Source organism: Thermobia domestica, chromosome 16, assembly GCF_964235325.1.
Source record: "Thermobia domestica chromosome 16, izTheDome1.hap1.1, whole genome shotgun sequence".
Classification (NCBI taxonomy): domain Eukaryota; kingdom Metazoa; phylum Arthropoda; class Insecta; order Zygentoma; family Lepismatidae; genus Thermobia; species Thermobia domestica.
The window spans coordinates 92,960,248-92,977,786 of NC_137469.1; the positions used below are offsets into that span (position 1 = coordinate 92,960,248).

At 35.7% G+C, this 17,539-nt stretch overlaps 1 protein-coding gene across 3 annotated transcripts in view; it reads right to left on the bottom strand.

Annotated features, from left to right (window-relative positions):
- Positions 1-17,539, bottom strand: part of gammaCOP (coat protein (coatomer) gamma) — an 81,504-nt gene that overhangs the window by 5,375 nt on the left and 58,590 nt on the right. For all 3 annotated transcript variants that reach the window (XM_081742753.1, XM_081742752.1, XM_081742754.1), the window contains 3 exons: positions 16,211-16,537; positions 13,831-14,005; positions 9,937-10,031 (listed from right to left, as the gene is read on the bottom strand). In XM_081742753.1, the coding sequence (XP_081598879.1) occupies positions 9,937-10,031; positions 13,831-14,005; positions 16,211-16,537 (597 nt within the window). The remainder of the gene's footprint in view (positions 1-9,936; positions 10,032-13,830; positions 14,006-16,210; positions 16,538-17,539) is intronic.

The window sequence follows — 17,539 nt, forward strand, 5'->3', positions numbered from 1 at the left end:
AATAATAATAACATAACAAGTACTCATTAAGTGATGCTTTAAGCTCTTCATCTGAAGAAAATCGAAGACCACTAAGGTGTCTTTTCAGCTTCGAAAAGTAGTCTAATGAAGATAAATCTGGTACATAAGGCAGAACCTCATGCCCAAACTTTCCAATTTGGCCATTGCATATGGAAAAGAGCATTGTCGTAGTGCAAGATGACTTTCTTCTTTGATAAACCATGCCTTTCCTTTCACTATTTTTCGCTAGTTGATCCAAAAGTTTTGCAGAATATTCAGCGATGATGACTACACCAGGAAGAGAATAGTCAACAATGATAAAATAAATGAAACCAAGATACAAGTTTTCCATTGTTTTGACTGTTATTTTGTTTCTAGGGTGTATTAGTGTACACATGTTTAATCAGTACCGACGCATACGATCAACTTTTTTTTTTTCAACCCACAAATCCTTAATGATTGGTATTATTACCCACAAATCCTTAATTTTGTCAAGTATCAGCGCTCCCGACATTCATCTTGCAAAGTTTGAAAATGGATGGAATCAATGAAATGAAATTTCTAGTTTTATATCCCAACAATTATGCCTTTTAAGCTAAAAGAGACGATTCATGAAAGTGAATGAGTATGATATAACTGGTGGAAGGAAAATGGAGGAGGAAACGGGGAACCCCGAGAAAACCCACGTATACGATGTTCTGCACCACAGTCACATGGCTTGGGATCAAACCAGGGACTCCCCGACTCGAACTGAGCGCTCTACCACTAAGCTATCGTGTCCCTCATTTCTTCATGCAAATTTTCGATCAAAATGTGAAATACTCATCCACCTGAGATGCCTAGAGCTGCAATTTACTCATCTTTAATTGGAAATTCTACAGTTGTTCTAAATCGAGTACTTCTTTAATAATGTCTTTTGTACGTCCAGGCTTTCATGACTGCGTTTAAATTCAGGTGGCAACAGTTCCAAATAACAGCCGCGTCCTCCAGGATTTTTTTTTTCTTTTTTACATCATTTGTGTTCTTGTTACCATTTATACCGAATATTTAGTGACTTGTACAAATTAAGCTATTGTTTACAAATCCAGGCACTAACGCAAAACTGGCATAACGGAAGCTGACCCATAATAACGTACTCGGATTAGATACAGTGGTTCTTAACCTGAAAGGGGTTGGGGTGTCTGAGCACAGGGGACGCAAGCTACGAATGTAACTACATTCGTAATTACAAATATTACGATATTGTAACGCATAGGTGTTAAATACCGTAGAAACACAACATAAGTATTAAGTAAGAATTGTGATTCCATTCAGAACAAAGCTGATTAAAAAAAAAAAAAAAAAAAAAAAAAAAAAAAAAAAAAAAAACTAAAACGATATGCAGTTTTCCTGGAAATACATGTAAGTTGATGAGATTATTGTTATTATTATTGAAGATTTGAGAATTCAATGCTGTATCTGAAAGCGCGAAAGAGCTGAGACGCGAGCAGCAAGGAGGGGGCGAGGGGCGTGAAGTATGCGGGGTTCATGACGAGAGGAACCAGGTAAACATGGTTGAAAACCAACAGTTTAGAACTAGAGCCAGTGAATCATTTCGAGAAGTTTTCAAATGGTTCTCGTGTAAGGTTCAAGTAAGATATACTTTTAAAATTAAATTATGATATACCTGTATGATTTGTTATTTGTATTTTTAATTATCGTCTACGAACTTCCAAGTATCGTTAGGAACAACACATATAGGTGAAATAACAAGAAGAGTTGAAGAGAATAAATATAAAATTAGAATTCAGAAATATACTTTATACGCAAACTATTTAAAACTTTAAATTCTAAGAACAACAATGCAAGATTGGATACTGAATCGAACAAATACATCGTTACGGTGCGTTAACGATTACTACTTGGTCCGTTCCTGCCTAGTCATACGTTTTCCCTCGTAAGGACTATGCTCAGCCGTTTAGACCACAGAACAATTCAATGCTCATAACACCTATAAAGATTCAATCAGATATTATATAACAAATTGAAGAAACGCCCAATTTAAAAATAAATTTTAAAAAAGTTCACGTGCGAATCAATGAAATTACACAAACGGAAAATGCACGACTGGATTTAATATTATTAGTTTAACTTCCCACGATATACGGTGAAGATAATGGATGAAAAGGTGGAATGAAGAAAGTGAGAAGGAACGGGAAAATCGAGAAAACTTACGTACAGTGTTTTTTCACAACAAAACGCAATTAGTGCGAGCTGGGATCGAACCACGGACTCCACGCACCAAAACTAAATTTAACTGAATTCACACCTATAGAAAATACGGTTTTGAACATAGAAAAAAAAATCTTTCTTCTATGGTACGTTAAGCAGTTTAAACATTCGAAAAAAAGAAGTTCTGTAAAGCATCTGAATCCTATGTAAGCTATACCTAGGTATATTTCTAAATCTTAATTTTTAATTTATTCTTTTATTATTTTTATTATAGGTTATCAAAACTTATGATGTATTTTTCTGTTTTTCAAACCCCACTTATTTAAAGAACAAAGATCAATCAATGATATATTGCCTGTTTTGTTCGATGACCATTTGCCATCTTTTAGTGAGCTTCAAAATTCCTTGGTCATAAGACCTCACTTTATCGGGAAAAACTGAACAAGGTGAAGTAGGAACTTGAAAGATTTACCTTTAAAATTCTATTGTAATGCGAGTATAACCTTTTTCTACTGAATGTCTGCTTTTGATGTTTGAATCAATCATCAAAAGGATCAATACTATTTGAGGATAACACTGTTGTAAACATTAATTCTCATCACCAGTTGTCAGTCACATCACAACAAGATCGCCTTCCTCGCGTTTAATGGACATATTGCAGATGTTTATATGCACTATCACATGGACAATGAGTTCATGAGGAGGAATGCAAACATCGAGCTTACTTAGGTAGCTCCGATTCTTCAGGTGGTCGAGAATACTTAAATGATTGATGTTTAATGGTTCTGATATCTCTCCTGTTGTGTAACGAGGGTTTAACTCAATTAATGATTTCATTTTGTCGTAACTCCAGCGAGTCCTGACCAAGGAGTGTCATTGAAATCAAAATCACCAACTTAAAATTTCATGAACTATCGTTGGGACTGGTTCTTGTAGAGCATTGTCATCGTGAATTTTACGATTATAAATTAAAAATATTTAAAATGCTTGACTTGTGACCTTCACTTTATTGAAGTAAAACAGGAAAATATGGCGAAAATGCACACTTTGGTCTTCCATCTTTAACTTTTTGTAAAATCTGCAAACCTCAACCACATAGCTTAATTTTTCTTTAGAATAACGCTATACCTATTAACTGTTAAATTACACTGCAATACTACAGATGCGAATGACTCTAGACTTCCAAAAAGCAAACTAGCGCCATCTGTTGTAAAAGTGAGTGCAACTTTTCCGTAATCACCTTCTGTTCCTGATGTGCTTATACGTTCCCTAGATAAAAATGAGATTATGATTAACATAAGAAATATGTCAAAATTTCATTTTCATTATCAGAAACCATTTTGCGGCATAAGTTTAACATATAAAAGGATCGACGTTATAAAACACATACGCGGGAAGCAATGATTCAAAGTGATGGAGTTAAAAATATCGAGCCATGGAACTCTTACCCCCCCCCCCCAAAAAAAAATGCAAATAGTCCAAGCATGGAATACTTTCCCAAATATAATTCAGAATATATGGAATTGTCCACATGTATATGATTGTCCACTGAAGTTTATAATAATGTGAATAAGTCTTCAATATATCATTTTTTCACTAAAAATGATTTATATGTTCTACGAACTTTTTACGCGTAATATAATTAAATTAAGAGTGAGGCGGATGCAAATTAAGGCAAAACGAACTAATTTTTACTATCACTAGCTATAAGTATATAATCATATAGAGAGATTACACGGGATACAAGTGAAGTTCTTCACATACAACTTTTTCATTGTACTGATAAAAGTAGGGTTATGGCACTATATATCGAACACTTAAGGACATTCCTATGAATATTTAATCATTATTTTCTATCAGTGAGGAGCAGGGCACTGTTTTAGCGACAAAACTTTAAAGGTGTTATTTATTGGTTGAAACCAACCCTTTATGACAATTATAATTAATAATTTTGAAATTTGAAGAACATTTAAATAGCAAAGTTGTATTACTTCTTGTATCGAACGGGTTGTGCTATATATCGATCAATGAGGTTTTAATTATCGAACAGGATGTTTTATATATTGAAGAGCGGGGTTTAAATATAGAAACAGAATATTTTATTTTTAAACAAGTTCACTTTAAGGACAATACAGATGTAGTTTCATTGTAAACACATTGCAATAATTCTAAAATATAAACTAAGATAGCAGACGCAAAGAGAAATACATATTAAAATATTCTACGCTACAAAATGTTTGTTTCATATCGTCACTATTAAGCACAGAGAGGAGCATCTTACGTTAATCTTTTTGGTTGCCTTTCTTTTTCTTCGGTTCTTTCCGGTATTCCTCGGAAGATATTGCATACACTTTCTTCAGCTTAAATTGTTGGGGTTTCTCCGTGGCTTCAGGAAGTTTGAGAAACTCTTTGAAAAATCGTCACTACTACTTGAGGAAGGCGAGCATAATAATTCCGAAACAATCTCATCTTGATGCAATATTTTGAATTGTGAATTTTTATTCCAGTTTTCGAAATGATGGCACCTAGAAGATCCTTCTTGGGTGAAGGTGCGTACATATTTAAGCGTTCATTATGCCATGTGAATTCACCATTATCACCTTCTTACTCTTCGTTTTCTTCTTCTGAGCTTCAATCATTTGTTGTTAATTTTTATCAGCCAATTTAGTTTCATGTGTCACACTGTACCGGGTTTTAACACTTTTCCAATAAGCATACAAATCTGAATAACCATCACTCTGTTCCTCTTCATCACGTCTTAGTTTGTCACGGAATATATTAAGAACACGAGGAGGCATGAATTCTTCCAGATCATCAAGTACGAATTTCAGTTTTTGATTAGGAGTAGGGAACTTTTGTTGAGAAGATGAAGGGGTACTCTAGTCACTCTCTTGCTGTGGTTTTCCCACTTGGATCTTCCGAATATCGTCAACACACTTGGTACAGTCCACAGCAGCAGAACTCAATGGATAAAGACCACACTTACGAAATTCGATTTTCACAATTTCTGGTTTGACGGCATCATTATAAACTTTCTTCAATTCGGGTGCAAAATTTACCTTCGTTACCGAGAGGTTTGATTTTCTCGTCCTAAAGAGCATTCTTCAATTCTCGTTTCAAGGGTTGAAAATACTCCTACATCTGCTGGTTACAGAAGATGAGTGGCATTAGGGAAAAGACAATACACAAGTATTCGATAATCTTGACAATATCCACTGACTTGAAGTGATAGATGATTCCTGTGTCCATCAAGAAAGATAATAAAAGGAAGTGTGATTTTCTCAGTCTCCAGCTAAACCGTTGGAAGTAAGTCAAAAATGAAGTGAAGCAAGTCTTCATTCAGCCACTTTCTGTTTTTTCATAGATCCATAGCTCAGGTACATTCTTCTTCATAATTTGCTTAAGTCGTATGTTGCTGTAGATAATCATGGTTTGGACGCAAAGCTCGTCAGCACGGAAATTGCCAAGTACTGTTCTGCCCTCTTTTTCTTTAGATGTTGCTGTAATCTGACGCTGTACTTCTCTCACATCAAGGTACTTTCCTGAAACCATGTGGAACAGAAAGTTTATTTTGTCTGCGTTGAGGATCCTTCTTGGGTCTTCCATTATTGCACTTAATCCCTCAGATTCAAGATAGCTCTAAAGTTCAGCAAACCAGCCGCGCATTCTCTCTTTCAAAACCGCAGCCCTGCCCTTGCTAGTAGTTTCAACCTTCTTCTGAGACAGACAAGGATGTCTTCCCATAAAACACCTGAATCAAATTTTCCCTGGTCTTCCATGCTTGAACGATCTGCTTCTTCCTAAAGACTGTACAATTTCCTGAACAGTGTCCAGTAAATTAATTTTCTTAAACGGAAATCCTCTCTTTGCCATGTTCATTACCCATTCAGAAATTCCCTCTTCTTCTTGTGGGTTGAGGAACGGCTTCCGGCCAAGAGCAATCTCAGTCTTCTGACGCCCAGATAATTTATCGTTTAAAGTTGTAATAGGAACCTGAAGATTCTCGATGCCTGCCTTTGGGACATCATACCGGACATCACCTACTGGAGATAACGAATAATAGAATGGTTGCATTTTCTGACAGATTTGATTCTGATTTTGGGGACACCTCCCTTGTTGGGTTTCTTAATTTTGCCCATTGTCAAATCCTGAGCAGTAATTAAGGATACTCAACAAAAATGTAAACACTTATTTATGATTAACTTCAACTGGGTTACTAGTCTATACATTGAGAAGGAGATCCCGGATCAGAAGTGTGAAATAATGCAATCAGTACGACGTAAGACCTCCATTAGATAGACTCTTTGACGAAACATTACTAAAAATTGTAAATCTAAATATTTTTATAACTGTTTGAACTCATGAACTATCAGATACAAGGTGGATGGGTTACAATTCAGTGTAAAACTCGGTATTCAGTGCAAAAGAAACAGGGTTTGAAAAAACCCGGGCTTTTTTGAAAAAGCCCAACCCACCTGGGCCCATATGGGTTTTTTCGGGTTTAATTGGGTTTTTTCGGGTTTAATCGGGTTTTTTCGAAATATTTCAATGTGTTTCGGGTAAAAGTGTTAAAATGTGATTTATATTTCAAGATTGTCATTGTCACAACTTGCAACAATTTTCTACTCACTGCTATTTTGAAAAAATGGCCGCCATTTTGAAATTTTACATTCGATTTCTGAGAAAATCTATACAGCAAATTTAGCATATCTCGTTTTTCCACCGTCGTCGAAATTTCAACTTAAAAGACTGGAAATTGCGCTTCGTAGCGTGGATACTCGCTGTTTTGAAAAAATGGCCGCCATTTTGATATTTTCCGTTGGTATGCCGCCAAAATCTATACAGGAAATTTAGAGTATCTCGTGCTTGTACTCTGAATATTTTAACTTAAAAGGCCGAAAGTTGTACCCTGTAGTATGTGGTAGAGCCAGAAAAACGAGTTGAGTTGATTTTGTGTTTAACGTCCCTTTCAGCAGCGAGGCTATATGAGACGGGACCTACTGATTAACATGGAAGCCAAACCATATGAGCTCCCTCCGGGAAGCAAACCCGGGTCTCCCATGCCGAAGACGCGTACACTAACCGCATAGCCATGAAGGAGCTCGGCAGACAAACGAACAAATGTAGATCAAGTCATCCAGAAACCTGACTGATGTTCGCCAAATATGAATGCCAAAAGGGGTCTATTAATTTAAAACAAAGATACAATTCATGTTATATGAAATAAATAAATGTTTCAAAATGTCTTGTATGAAAGTAACATCTTCCAGCATAAACAAACCTCCCATATTTTCTCCATGAGAATACGGGACACCTTAGATCTCCCCCTCAACCTTCCAACACAATGCAATGAACTGTAGTCTGGTTATGAACAAAAGTATAATAGGCCGCGGTGGCTCAGTGGTAGAGCGTTCATCTCTGGTGCATGGGGTCCCTAGTTCGATCCCAGCTCGCGCCAAGTGAGCTTTGTGGTGGACAAACACCTTGTGCATGGATTTTCTCGAGATTCTTATATTACCTCCCACTTTCTTCATTCCGTTATTTCATTCATTTCTCATCATCACCGTCACCTTGAGCATAGCAGACATAACCTGAGACTAAAACTAAAAGATTTCATTTTATTTATTTTATTTTTTTTCAAGAATATTAGGTGAAAGTTCACTAAGCAGCAGCTGCCTTTCTCTCTTCGTACCCTGCAATTAATTGTACGGACTGAAGATGCCTAAAAACTTAAGATGTGCTATAAAAATACTTTACAGGAAAACAATATGCAAATTATTTAAATCAGTGGTACAATCTACCTTCAATATTCTTCGCGCGTTTAGCAGTATTTATTTACATGGCTGTATTTGCCAAAATTACGTTCGTCAGTTTAATCTGATAAAAGCTGATTTTTCTCCTTGTGTCGTGTGTAATTGTCAGGACCAGATTTACATTTTTCTACGACTTAAACCAAAGCACAAATCTATGCCCTAGACCCTGAAAACGATTATAATTCTTGTTAACTTATCTAATGTGTTGCTGGAGAAAAGGTTAGTCATCTTCCCTGTGTTTGTAAATGTAGAAACACTCAACGCCATCTATTTATTTATTTTTTATTTTTTTATTTATTATTTTTTTTAATATTCCGGAGAGTATCCGAGTTCCCATAAAGTGCAATGGAAAAAGTAGCATTGCAAACTTCGCTCCCTATCAAGTCGAACAGGGTGGTATAACTTCCTCGAAACTGTTACATGCAACAGCGTACTGTTCAGTCACTAATTCCAGGATTTCCAATGTCAGATTTTTTTTTTTTTCCACTTTTCGAATAACCTAATATTGATAGCAGAAATGGAACGGAGTTAAAAACGGGACATTTCCCTGTCCCGACTAAATTTACGGGGGTGCAGGACACTCGGGCCCAAAAACGGGACGTATGGCAGGCTTAAGCGCAAAATAAATAGTTTTATTGTTGAAGTATTTATTTCCGATCCTTCTACGTTTAATTTCCCGAGCACTTCTTTCATGGCGTATACATCAAAACTTCCACTAGTACGAAAATTTGAACTCAGCACTTGAAATAGTAAACGTTACATAGTCTTCGGAACCCCGAGCATTAAGCTTCTTAAATTTGACAAGAATTTTTACGCTATTGCTGGTGTTGGTTCTACAGAATAATTATTTGAAAAGTAGCAACAAATGACTGAACTGAACTGTACCTATGACCTTAAATCCGTCAAGCGTATGAGTGATAACGTCCCTCGGTGTCGCCGAGTCGACGAGCACACTATTCACGGAAAATATTTTCTAAAGTACAAAATTGCTTACTGTACTTCAAATAGGCTTTCAGCGTAATCCATACATTAATTTGTTATATAACTATTTCAAGCTAAGGTATTTTTTTTTAATTCATTCGGTGCATTCAGAACTTTATGAAGGTCGTAGGTTGAATGTTGTTGTGTACCTTAACGTGAAAGCCTCTAATTCGCCCAAGGAAAATCTAAAATCTGATGAAAATCACTTACAATGTGATCACCTTAGTTGTACCAATAATATACTAACAAATAGGTCAAAAACCCAGGTGGGTTTTAAAGTGGGTTTTTTCAGGTGGGTCCAACCCGAAAAAACCCACCGGGTTTTTTCGGGCTGGGCCCACTTGGGCAAACCCTGAAAAGAAATCAACAATTTTATCTAAATTAATATTTAAATCACCAATAGCTCTTCGAATTACAATAATGTTCGATACAAAAGAACACTTTTCCTTAAAGGAACTCCTTTTATCGAACGGCATTTCGAAATTACGAAACGGGTCTCGAATATCGAACATTATTTTCTTTTCCCTTCAAATAAGATGAGAGCTGAAAAGAAACATTATAACAAATAAATATACATATATTGATATTAACGCATCGTATTATTAAAAGGATACCTTATAATGATGCCATCACACAAGGGAAAAAGGATTATTACTGCGGTGCTGCACCTTACAAAAAAATTAGCGATTTCTCCAATCTCCCACCAAAACCACACACTAGGAAACTTTCCCGCGTCCGCTAATACCGAAACGTATCGACCTATTGATTTTTATAAGGCCAGGTTTGGAAGGGGGTGTTCACAAATTTCAGATAGTAAGCAACGTTTTTGGTTTTCTTATTTCTTAACGAAATGACCAAGGTGTTCGATATTTAGGGGGCGTTCGATATTTACTGCCATTACCCTACAATAATTTTAACAAACATTACTCACCATGTATTCATCATTATATCCTTCATCTGAATCAGGCTGCCCAGTCGCAGGGTCACAATCCTTCACTAAGAACTTTAATGTAGCACCGAAAGTTCCTACAAGAACAAAAAACAAAGTGATAACTCGGGGGCGGAAATTTATGAAATGTCATCTCTTTTCTGGTATCGTGGACACAATGCCCATCAAGTGCACATATTATATTTCGTTCTGGAACAAAAAATGGTAATTTTAAAGTGCATATATCTGTATATTTTGCCAATTTTCAGTGTTTATGTCTGGAGTTTTCATTTTCATTAAATATTTCTAAAATGAATTTGTCTGTGTCTAACATTTAAAAAAAAAAATCATTTCTGACGTTTAAATTTGTTACCTTTTTTCGGTGGAAAGAGGCAGCGTGTCTAGGAAGTTCCGATTACACGATTTACGTGGAGGAGTTATTTCATTATCTTTGCAGTAACGCACAGAACATAGAAACACACCATGTTACATAGTATGCCGGGATGCGGGAAATAAGTGCATTTTAAGCTGAATAATTTGCTGTATTTGTCTTATAATAATTAAATTGTTTAAATGTGTATTTTATTTGATTATTTTAATTTAAAATCAAACTTAATACTTTAACTGAAGAAGCTATATTCTTTCTGGCATAACGGACATGATGCCTATCATTTGTTATGTTTGTCATATTCTTTTAAAGTTACAGTTAAATTTAATCGTCATTTTCACAATTTTTACGTCATTTACCTATATTTAAGGACATTTTATAAGTCATATATCTATATTTTTAAGGTCATGAATTTCCGCCCCCTAGTGATAACAGTCCTAAGCCATTTAACATTAAGATCATTAAAAATGAAACCAGAAAAAGTATTTTTGAAGCAGTTATCCAGGACCTTAACAAGTACAGTGACAGAAATGGCTATCTTTCCTCTACATATTATTTTAATTATTAACTTTGTTCTACTGAACCTATTTGAATAGTTTTCGGTTACTCAGAGGATTACGTTCTACCTACGCAACAGAAAACTACTAACATCCGTGAATTTGTTCCAAAGTTGCTGAGAGAAAAGGATATCTACCAGGAAGCGATTGTTGCATTTCAGCATTTGTGCGAAACTGAGGAAAAGCAAATAAGAACCCGGTTCACCTACCCCTCTTGTGAACAGGGTTGTTGAAATTCTCCCCAGCCCAAAAATCCACACATTTTTTCTTTCTTGGCAAAAATCATGTAGAAACAATAATTAATAAAACCCTTAAAAACCCACCTCCAAAAATGTACGTCAAAATTTGGATCGAAATATCAACCTTAAGATGATTATAATTGTTTTCTTTAATCGTGTTTCTTAGTACGTACCTTGTTTCAGAATTGGCCTATATGCATTTATGGAAAGAACAGAACAGAACATAAAAAAATAATAAAAAAAAAGTTTGGAAATCATGCATAACGAATTTTGTTTGCACTGGATCAAATTTGCAGTAACAGTATTCAGCTGTAATTTATGTAAAGTTGAAAAGGCTCTTGTTTGTGATTGCATCACGGGAAAATGGTTAAACCGTTGGAAATGAATTTTTGCATGTAGTTATTACGTACTTCGAACTGAGTTTGCATCATGTTACTTTGATTAAAATACCATTCTAAGGGGGGAAGGAAGTATCAAAATCCCTATCTAAAATTGAGTATATCACGATACTGTCAAGTTAGGAAGATGAAACTTAGTATATAAACTCCTTATTAAAAATAAGTGGACTCGTGTTCCAGCGTTTTGAGAATTTCCGTTTCAGAGAGGGAGAAGATTTTTTATAATTTCTTTCTTTACATTGAAAGCGATATCGCCTGTTATTTGACTGAATCATGCGGAAACGGTTGAACAGATTAAAATGAGTTTTTGAACAGAGTTAATACCTACCTTGGGCCGCTTTGTTATCGTATCACTTTGATTCAAGGGTGCATCTTAGGTGAGGCGGTTCACATTTTATACATATATACAGGGTGTTAATGAACTATACCGACAAACTGTAAGAAGTGATTCCGCACATCAAAATAAGTCAAAAAGTTCCTATGGACCTGTGGGGGAAAAAAAAGCAAAGTTTCAGAGCTAGGGCTATCCAAAATCGAGAAAATGCCAAATTTTAAGAGACCCTATTTCGAGTTCGAGAAATCGTGGAATGGTAGTCCTTATCAGTGTAAAGGAAGCCACGCGTACACAATCCAAAAATGCATATTACATCAATTTTCAGTAGGTGTGCAGGGTATTCTATACAGAGTATAATTCTCAAATATGCTCTCAATAGAGTTTCAGATATACGCTGATTTCAAGGAGGGTCCAAAGTAGACAGAAGGTAAGCCTTGATAACAATCGACATCCAGTGCTTCGGAGGTAAGTCTGAAGTGTTAGGAACCGGCAGCTCCATGCTTTTTTTGTGTTCGGAATAATGTGTGATGCGATGTATTTCGTCACGGTATATTTCACGTTTACTTCACTTACAAGCGTGAAAGAAAACATCGCACCATGCGTTTTCCCGAGTACGAGAGACCGTGCTGTTGGCGACCCTTAACACTTCCGTCATCGCGCGAAGGGATTCCGTTTTCACTGCTGTCAAGGATTATCATTTGCCTACTTTGGACCAATCATTAAGTCAGAGCACGTCTCAAAATTCGGTTCATGGAATGTCTGGGAATTTCACCCTGCAGAGAATACTCTGCACAACCATTGAACACTAATGAAATATGGATTTTTGGATTGTGTAGGCATGACTTCCTTTACGCTAAGAACCACCATCCACAGTCTCTCGAATTCGAAATAGGGCCTCTTGAAATATGGCATTTTCGAGATTTTGGACAGTCCTAGCTCTGAAACTATGCACCTTTCCCCACAGGTCCATAGGAACTTTTTGACTTATTTTGATGTGAGGAATCACCTCTTACAGTTTGTCGGTATAGTTCGTTAACACCCTGTATATATATATATCAGTATGTCACGAGCTCGTTACGTTACGAAGATGAAACTCGGTATATACTTTTTACGGGGAAAGATGATTTTCTATAGCACCTTACTTCACACTGAAAGCGATGTTGTCCTTTGTTTCTGATCTCATTACGGAGAAACAATTGAACAGTTTGAAATGAATTTCGGGACATAGTAATATTGGTCCTTTTTCCTGCCTCAGCGTTTGACCAGTGAAGCCTATTTGCACTTCCTACGCGATGACTTAACAGGACTGCTAGAAGATATCCTTCAAACTAGGTTGTCATTCATATACCAGCATGACAATGCTCCATCTCACGCTACCCACGTCGTACGCCAGTATCTTGATCAAAAAATTCCAAATCACTGAATTCGTCGGGGAGGACCAGTTAACTGGTCACCTCGTTCAACCGACCTATCGCCTATGGATTTTTGCTTCTAGGAGTGGTTGAAGGACATTGTGTATAGACAAAGATTTAACCCAAGTGACGAACTAATACAGAGCATTGTCTAGGCACTCACTACCATCAAGGAGCGCATAGAAGACATGAGACGTCATCAAGACATGTAATGACGCGTACTCCAAAATGCATCGAAGAAGATAGTGATATTTTTGGAAACCTTCTTCGATTACACACCGTAAACTGTGTCGGAAAACCTGACGTTAGGTTTCTGTTTGGTATCTACTATATTTTCTTTCCATGAATTTGACTTTCTATTGTATCGCAGAAACTGCATCCAATTACATTTTCACTACTTTTCTACCTCGGAAATCAGGAGGAAAGGATCATATGTTCATATAAACTTTTTGGCTTAGTATAAGCTCCCCTAGCACATCCCAATATATCTGCACTTCTTCACCGGACATCCTGTATATGCTAATCTTGTACTTCACAACATAGAAAATAGGTTTTAGCCAACTACTTACCAACAGCCGCTGAAAGAGAATCTGGAAATCTAAGAATTACGTATGTCGTTCCTGTCTCGTTGAAAGGCAGTCGAGCACAAGGAATGTCTTTTAACAGTTGGAAACCTTCCGCTGGTTCAAGCTGTACCCTCACATTTTCTAGTAACTGATCGTTCAAAGTGTTGCTGCAATCAAACTGAAAAGAAACATATCTTTTTGTAATTTACTGACAAACTGTTTACATCAAATATATTAACTTGAGCTGTAAGTAAAATGTAGTTTTGAATTTTTATATAATAACTAAAAGCTGAATACTGGCACACGAAAGACGCATGTTACTCGGAATCGAATCAAATCAACAGACATTTTTTGTTTCATAGTATGAGACGCGTCATACTCCTAAGAGACATTACATCACCGCACGGTGCGCTAAGTTCGCGGAACAAAGCAGGTCAATTGTTAAAAAAAAAAAAAAAAAAAAAAAAAAAAAAAAAAAAAATCTTGCAGACGAGGAACAGCGTGTTATGAAATTCCTTATGAGTCAAAGCGTAAACAGAATGAAGGTTATAGGTAACTTGAAGCATAGTGATGCGACTCTTAGCCTTTGTAAAACATTTGAATGGTGCAAATGCAGTCAGTCTCCGAATTACGTAAGAAAGTTCCGAAGTAAGTAAGTAAAGTTTACGAACGGTAGTTACATCTGAAGCAAGTTCTATGAGCCATCTAGTGGCTAAAGCATGAACTAATTAGGCAATTAATATTGTTGAACTGTTATTAATTAGTCAATACTTTTTACCATTGGCGATTTCAGAATGTATGGTTTGTATCCTATTTATAAACCATATTATGTAATTTGGTTTTGCAGTACTCTTAAACAGTATATTTTCCAAATTTCCGTTTTTTCTTTATACGTGATTGCAACAAATCTTAGGTTATTGCAAAAATTCGACTTACGCAAAGAACTGAGGAAAAAGTCGAGGACTATCTCTTGTTGAATGACACCCGTACAAGCGTACATGAATAAAATATGATAGCAGGCGAAATAGATCAGAGCTTATTGCACTTTTTACCGTGAACATTCAGCAGATTAACCGTCTCATCTTGAAAATCGATGAATAATACGTAATCAACTTGAGGAACAGACTTTCGTTTTGCAAGAACTGTGAACACAATAACTGAACACTATAGTTTCGGATTCTAAGGGCAAGTTGGATTCCGAGATAACATACGACCTGCACTGTACAAGAACTCTGATGAGTTATTGCTACACCCTCTTTTCTGTTCATACCTCGCTCCAATCGATTTTTTTGTTTGTTTGTTTGGACCTTTAAAGTGTTCCTTGGAAGCTATCACTATATTATTGATGAAGTACGCTACCGGGAACAAGAATTATTTTATGCTGCTAGTATCCTACTAGTAGTGAAACGCTCAGATAAGGTGCATTATTGAAAAGCTGGATTTCATTAGGAAAACTTTTTGTCACTTTGAAACATCTACAGTCTCTGTTTAACTTTAATTTCCTCGAACTTATAACATTGACACACACTTCTAAAATTAATTTATAAAATAAAATGTCACATAAAAAGGTAGTAATACTTTTAAAATTTAAATTTCATCCAGGGATAACAAAACAAAGGAATTACACATTATATTTAGCACAAAATTAGACCAAAAAGTTATTTTACTACATTCACTGATAAAACAATAAAATAGTTTCTTTAACTTACATATGACAATGCAAAACGGCTATCGAATGTATTGGAAATAAGTTTCGATAGAAGCAAGCTCGATTTTTATTTTAGTTGTGTCTTTCGTATGCCTATAAGAACAATATGATATATGAAAGCCACGCCAAACACGCTGTCAATCTGCCTTCAACCATTTAACCAAGATTTGCTTCAATTTAATAGAATAATTTGTTTCTTGACGTTTAGCCCCTTTTCACCACTGAGATTGTATGAGACATAGACCTATAGTTTAAGATGGAATCTGAACCTAGATAATGAGTTCAAATTTCAACGCTCTTCCACCAGGAAGCGCATCCTGGACCACATGCACCAAAGACATCCACGCTAGCTACTAGATCAGCAGGGAGGGATAAGAAAAAGAATGGGTAAGTACAGTGATCTACCTGAAATGCTGGTATTTTTATTTCTAAGTAATTTATCGAAATAAGCTCTTATTAGCCTAAAGAAGTTAACACCCTTACTTTCTTAAATAAGTCAATCGGATCCACAAAGAATGAAGTGATTTTATTTTGTTTGTGGCCTTCTGGATATCCTCGTATTCTCTTTCGTCTCAACTCAACGGAAGAAGTATAGTACAAAGACTTCTCAAATACATACGAGCACGCTACTCACAAGTCAAAGGCCAAAGATTATAATTCAAGAAAAATGCTTACCTGCAATACAAGATGATCCTGGAAAGTATGCTTAATACAGCATACAACATACTCAGTTTCTGATTCCGTAAGTTCAACAGGTTCAGAACTATGGAACGGAGCACCCAAAGCAGCCAGTTCCGGAATGGCTTGCAACTTCTCTGCATACGTCTCTTCTCGAGTAACAGTCACTTTAGGCTCCGGACGAGTGGTGATCATGCCTTCTGGAACCACTTTCGGTTCTTCTGTAGCCACTGCTGCCAGTGGAACAGATTTAATATCAAACGGAGAATCAGATGGATTTAATGTGTACTGATGAAGAGCACGTTCCAAGCTGGGAATTGAAACCTAAAATACAGATTAATAATTCACACATCAGAAAGCAAGAAATTACCATACAAAAAAAAAAAAAATAATAAAATAAAATAAAAATAAATAAATAAATAAATAAATAAATAAATAAAATAAATAAAAATAATAAAAAACAAAAAAATAATAAATAAATAAAGTAAAATATGACCAAAGTAATATTTAATGTGCTCTCACGACGGTAACTGATGTAAAAACCATACTACAACAAGATCTAGTTACCACTAACGCATACGCCAACTATATAAATTCTAAAGAATTCGCCTAACATTTTTGATGATATCGGTGACATCATACATCTTTTTATACCTTCGGCATGATCACAGATTTACTAACGCGTTATTTGCAAATGCTCTGACGACAGTAGCTCGGAGAAAAGCAACAGAAATTTTCAGTTTTCAATATCAAAAGTAGAACATAAATTAGGTAAGTTTATACATTTAAAAAGTGTTCCTTACAAACTGTAACTTATCATTCTGATATTCTAACTATACAAAGCTCTCCGTAAACGCATTAACTATGAATGAAATTATACAATGCTATTTTCTTGTTCTCCTCTGTAATATTCATTTGTACATTTCCAAAGTTCTCTCATCACAGTCTATGATCTTCTTTATGGATCCAAAGTTAGGAAACGTACACATTAGATGAAAAAGAAGAAGAAAGGAGCTTTAGTGGATTTTCATTCTTGCAGTAATTAAGTGTGCTTGTTTTCCAAGTCTGAAGTGTACGAAGGAGTGAAATAACTATTTCTTCCTCAATTCCTCAAGTAAGTTAGAGATAAGGTGAATATAATAGCTGATGGTTTTCGTACAACCAAATTTAGTTTTACTTCAATGCTATTTTACTAACATCTAATTCTACATATTTATTTGACAATATACATCACGTGAAAATACTGATAAAATAAATATTATAATTAATCCATCTACTCCTGTAATCATTGACTTACTAGTATAACGACAACACCACAGTTCGAAT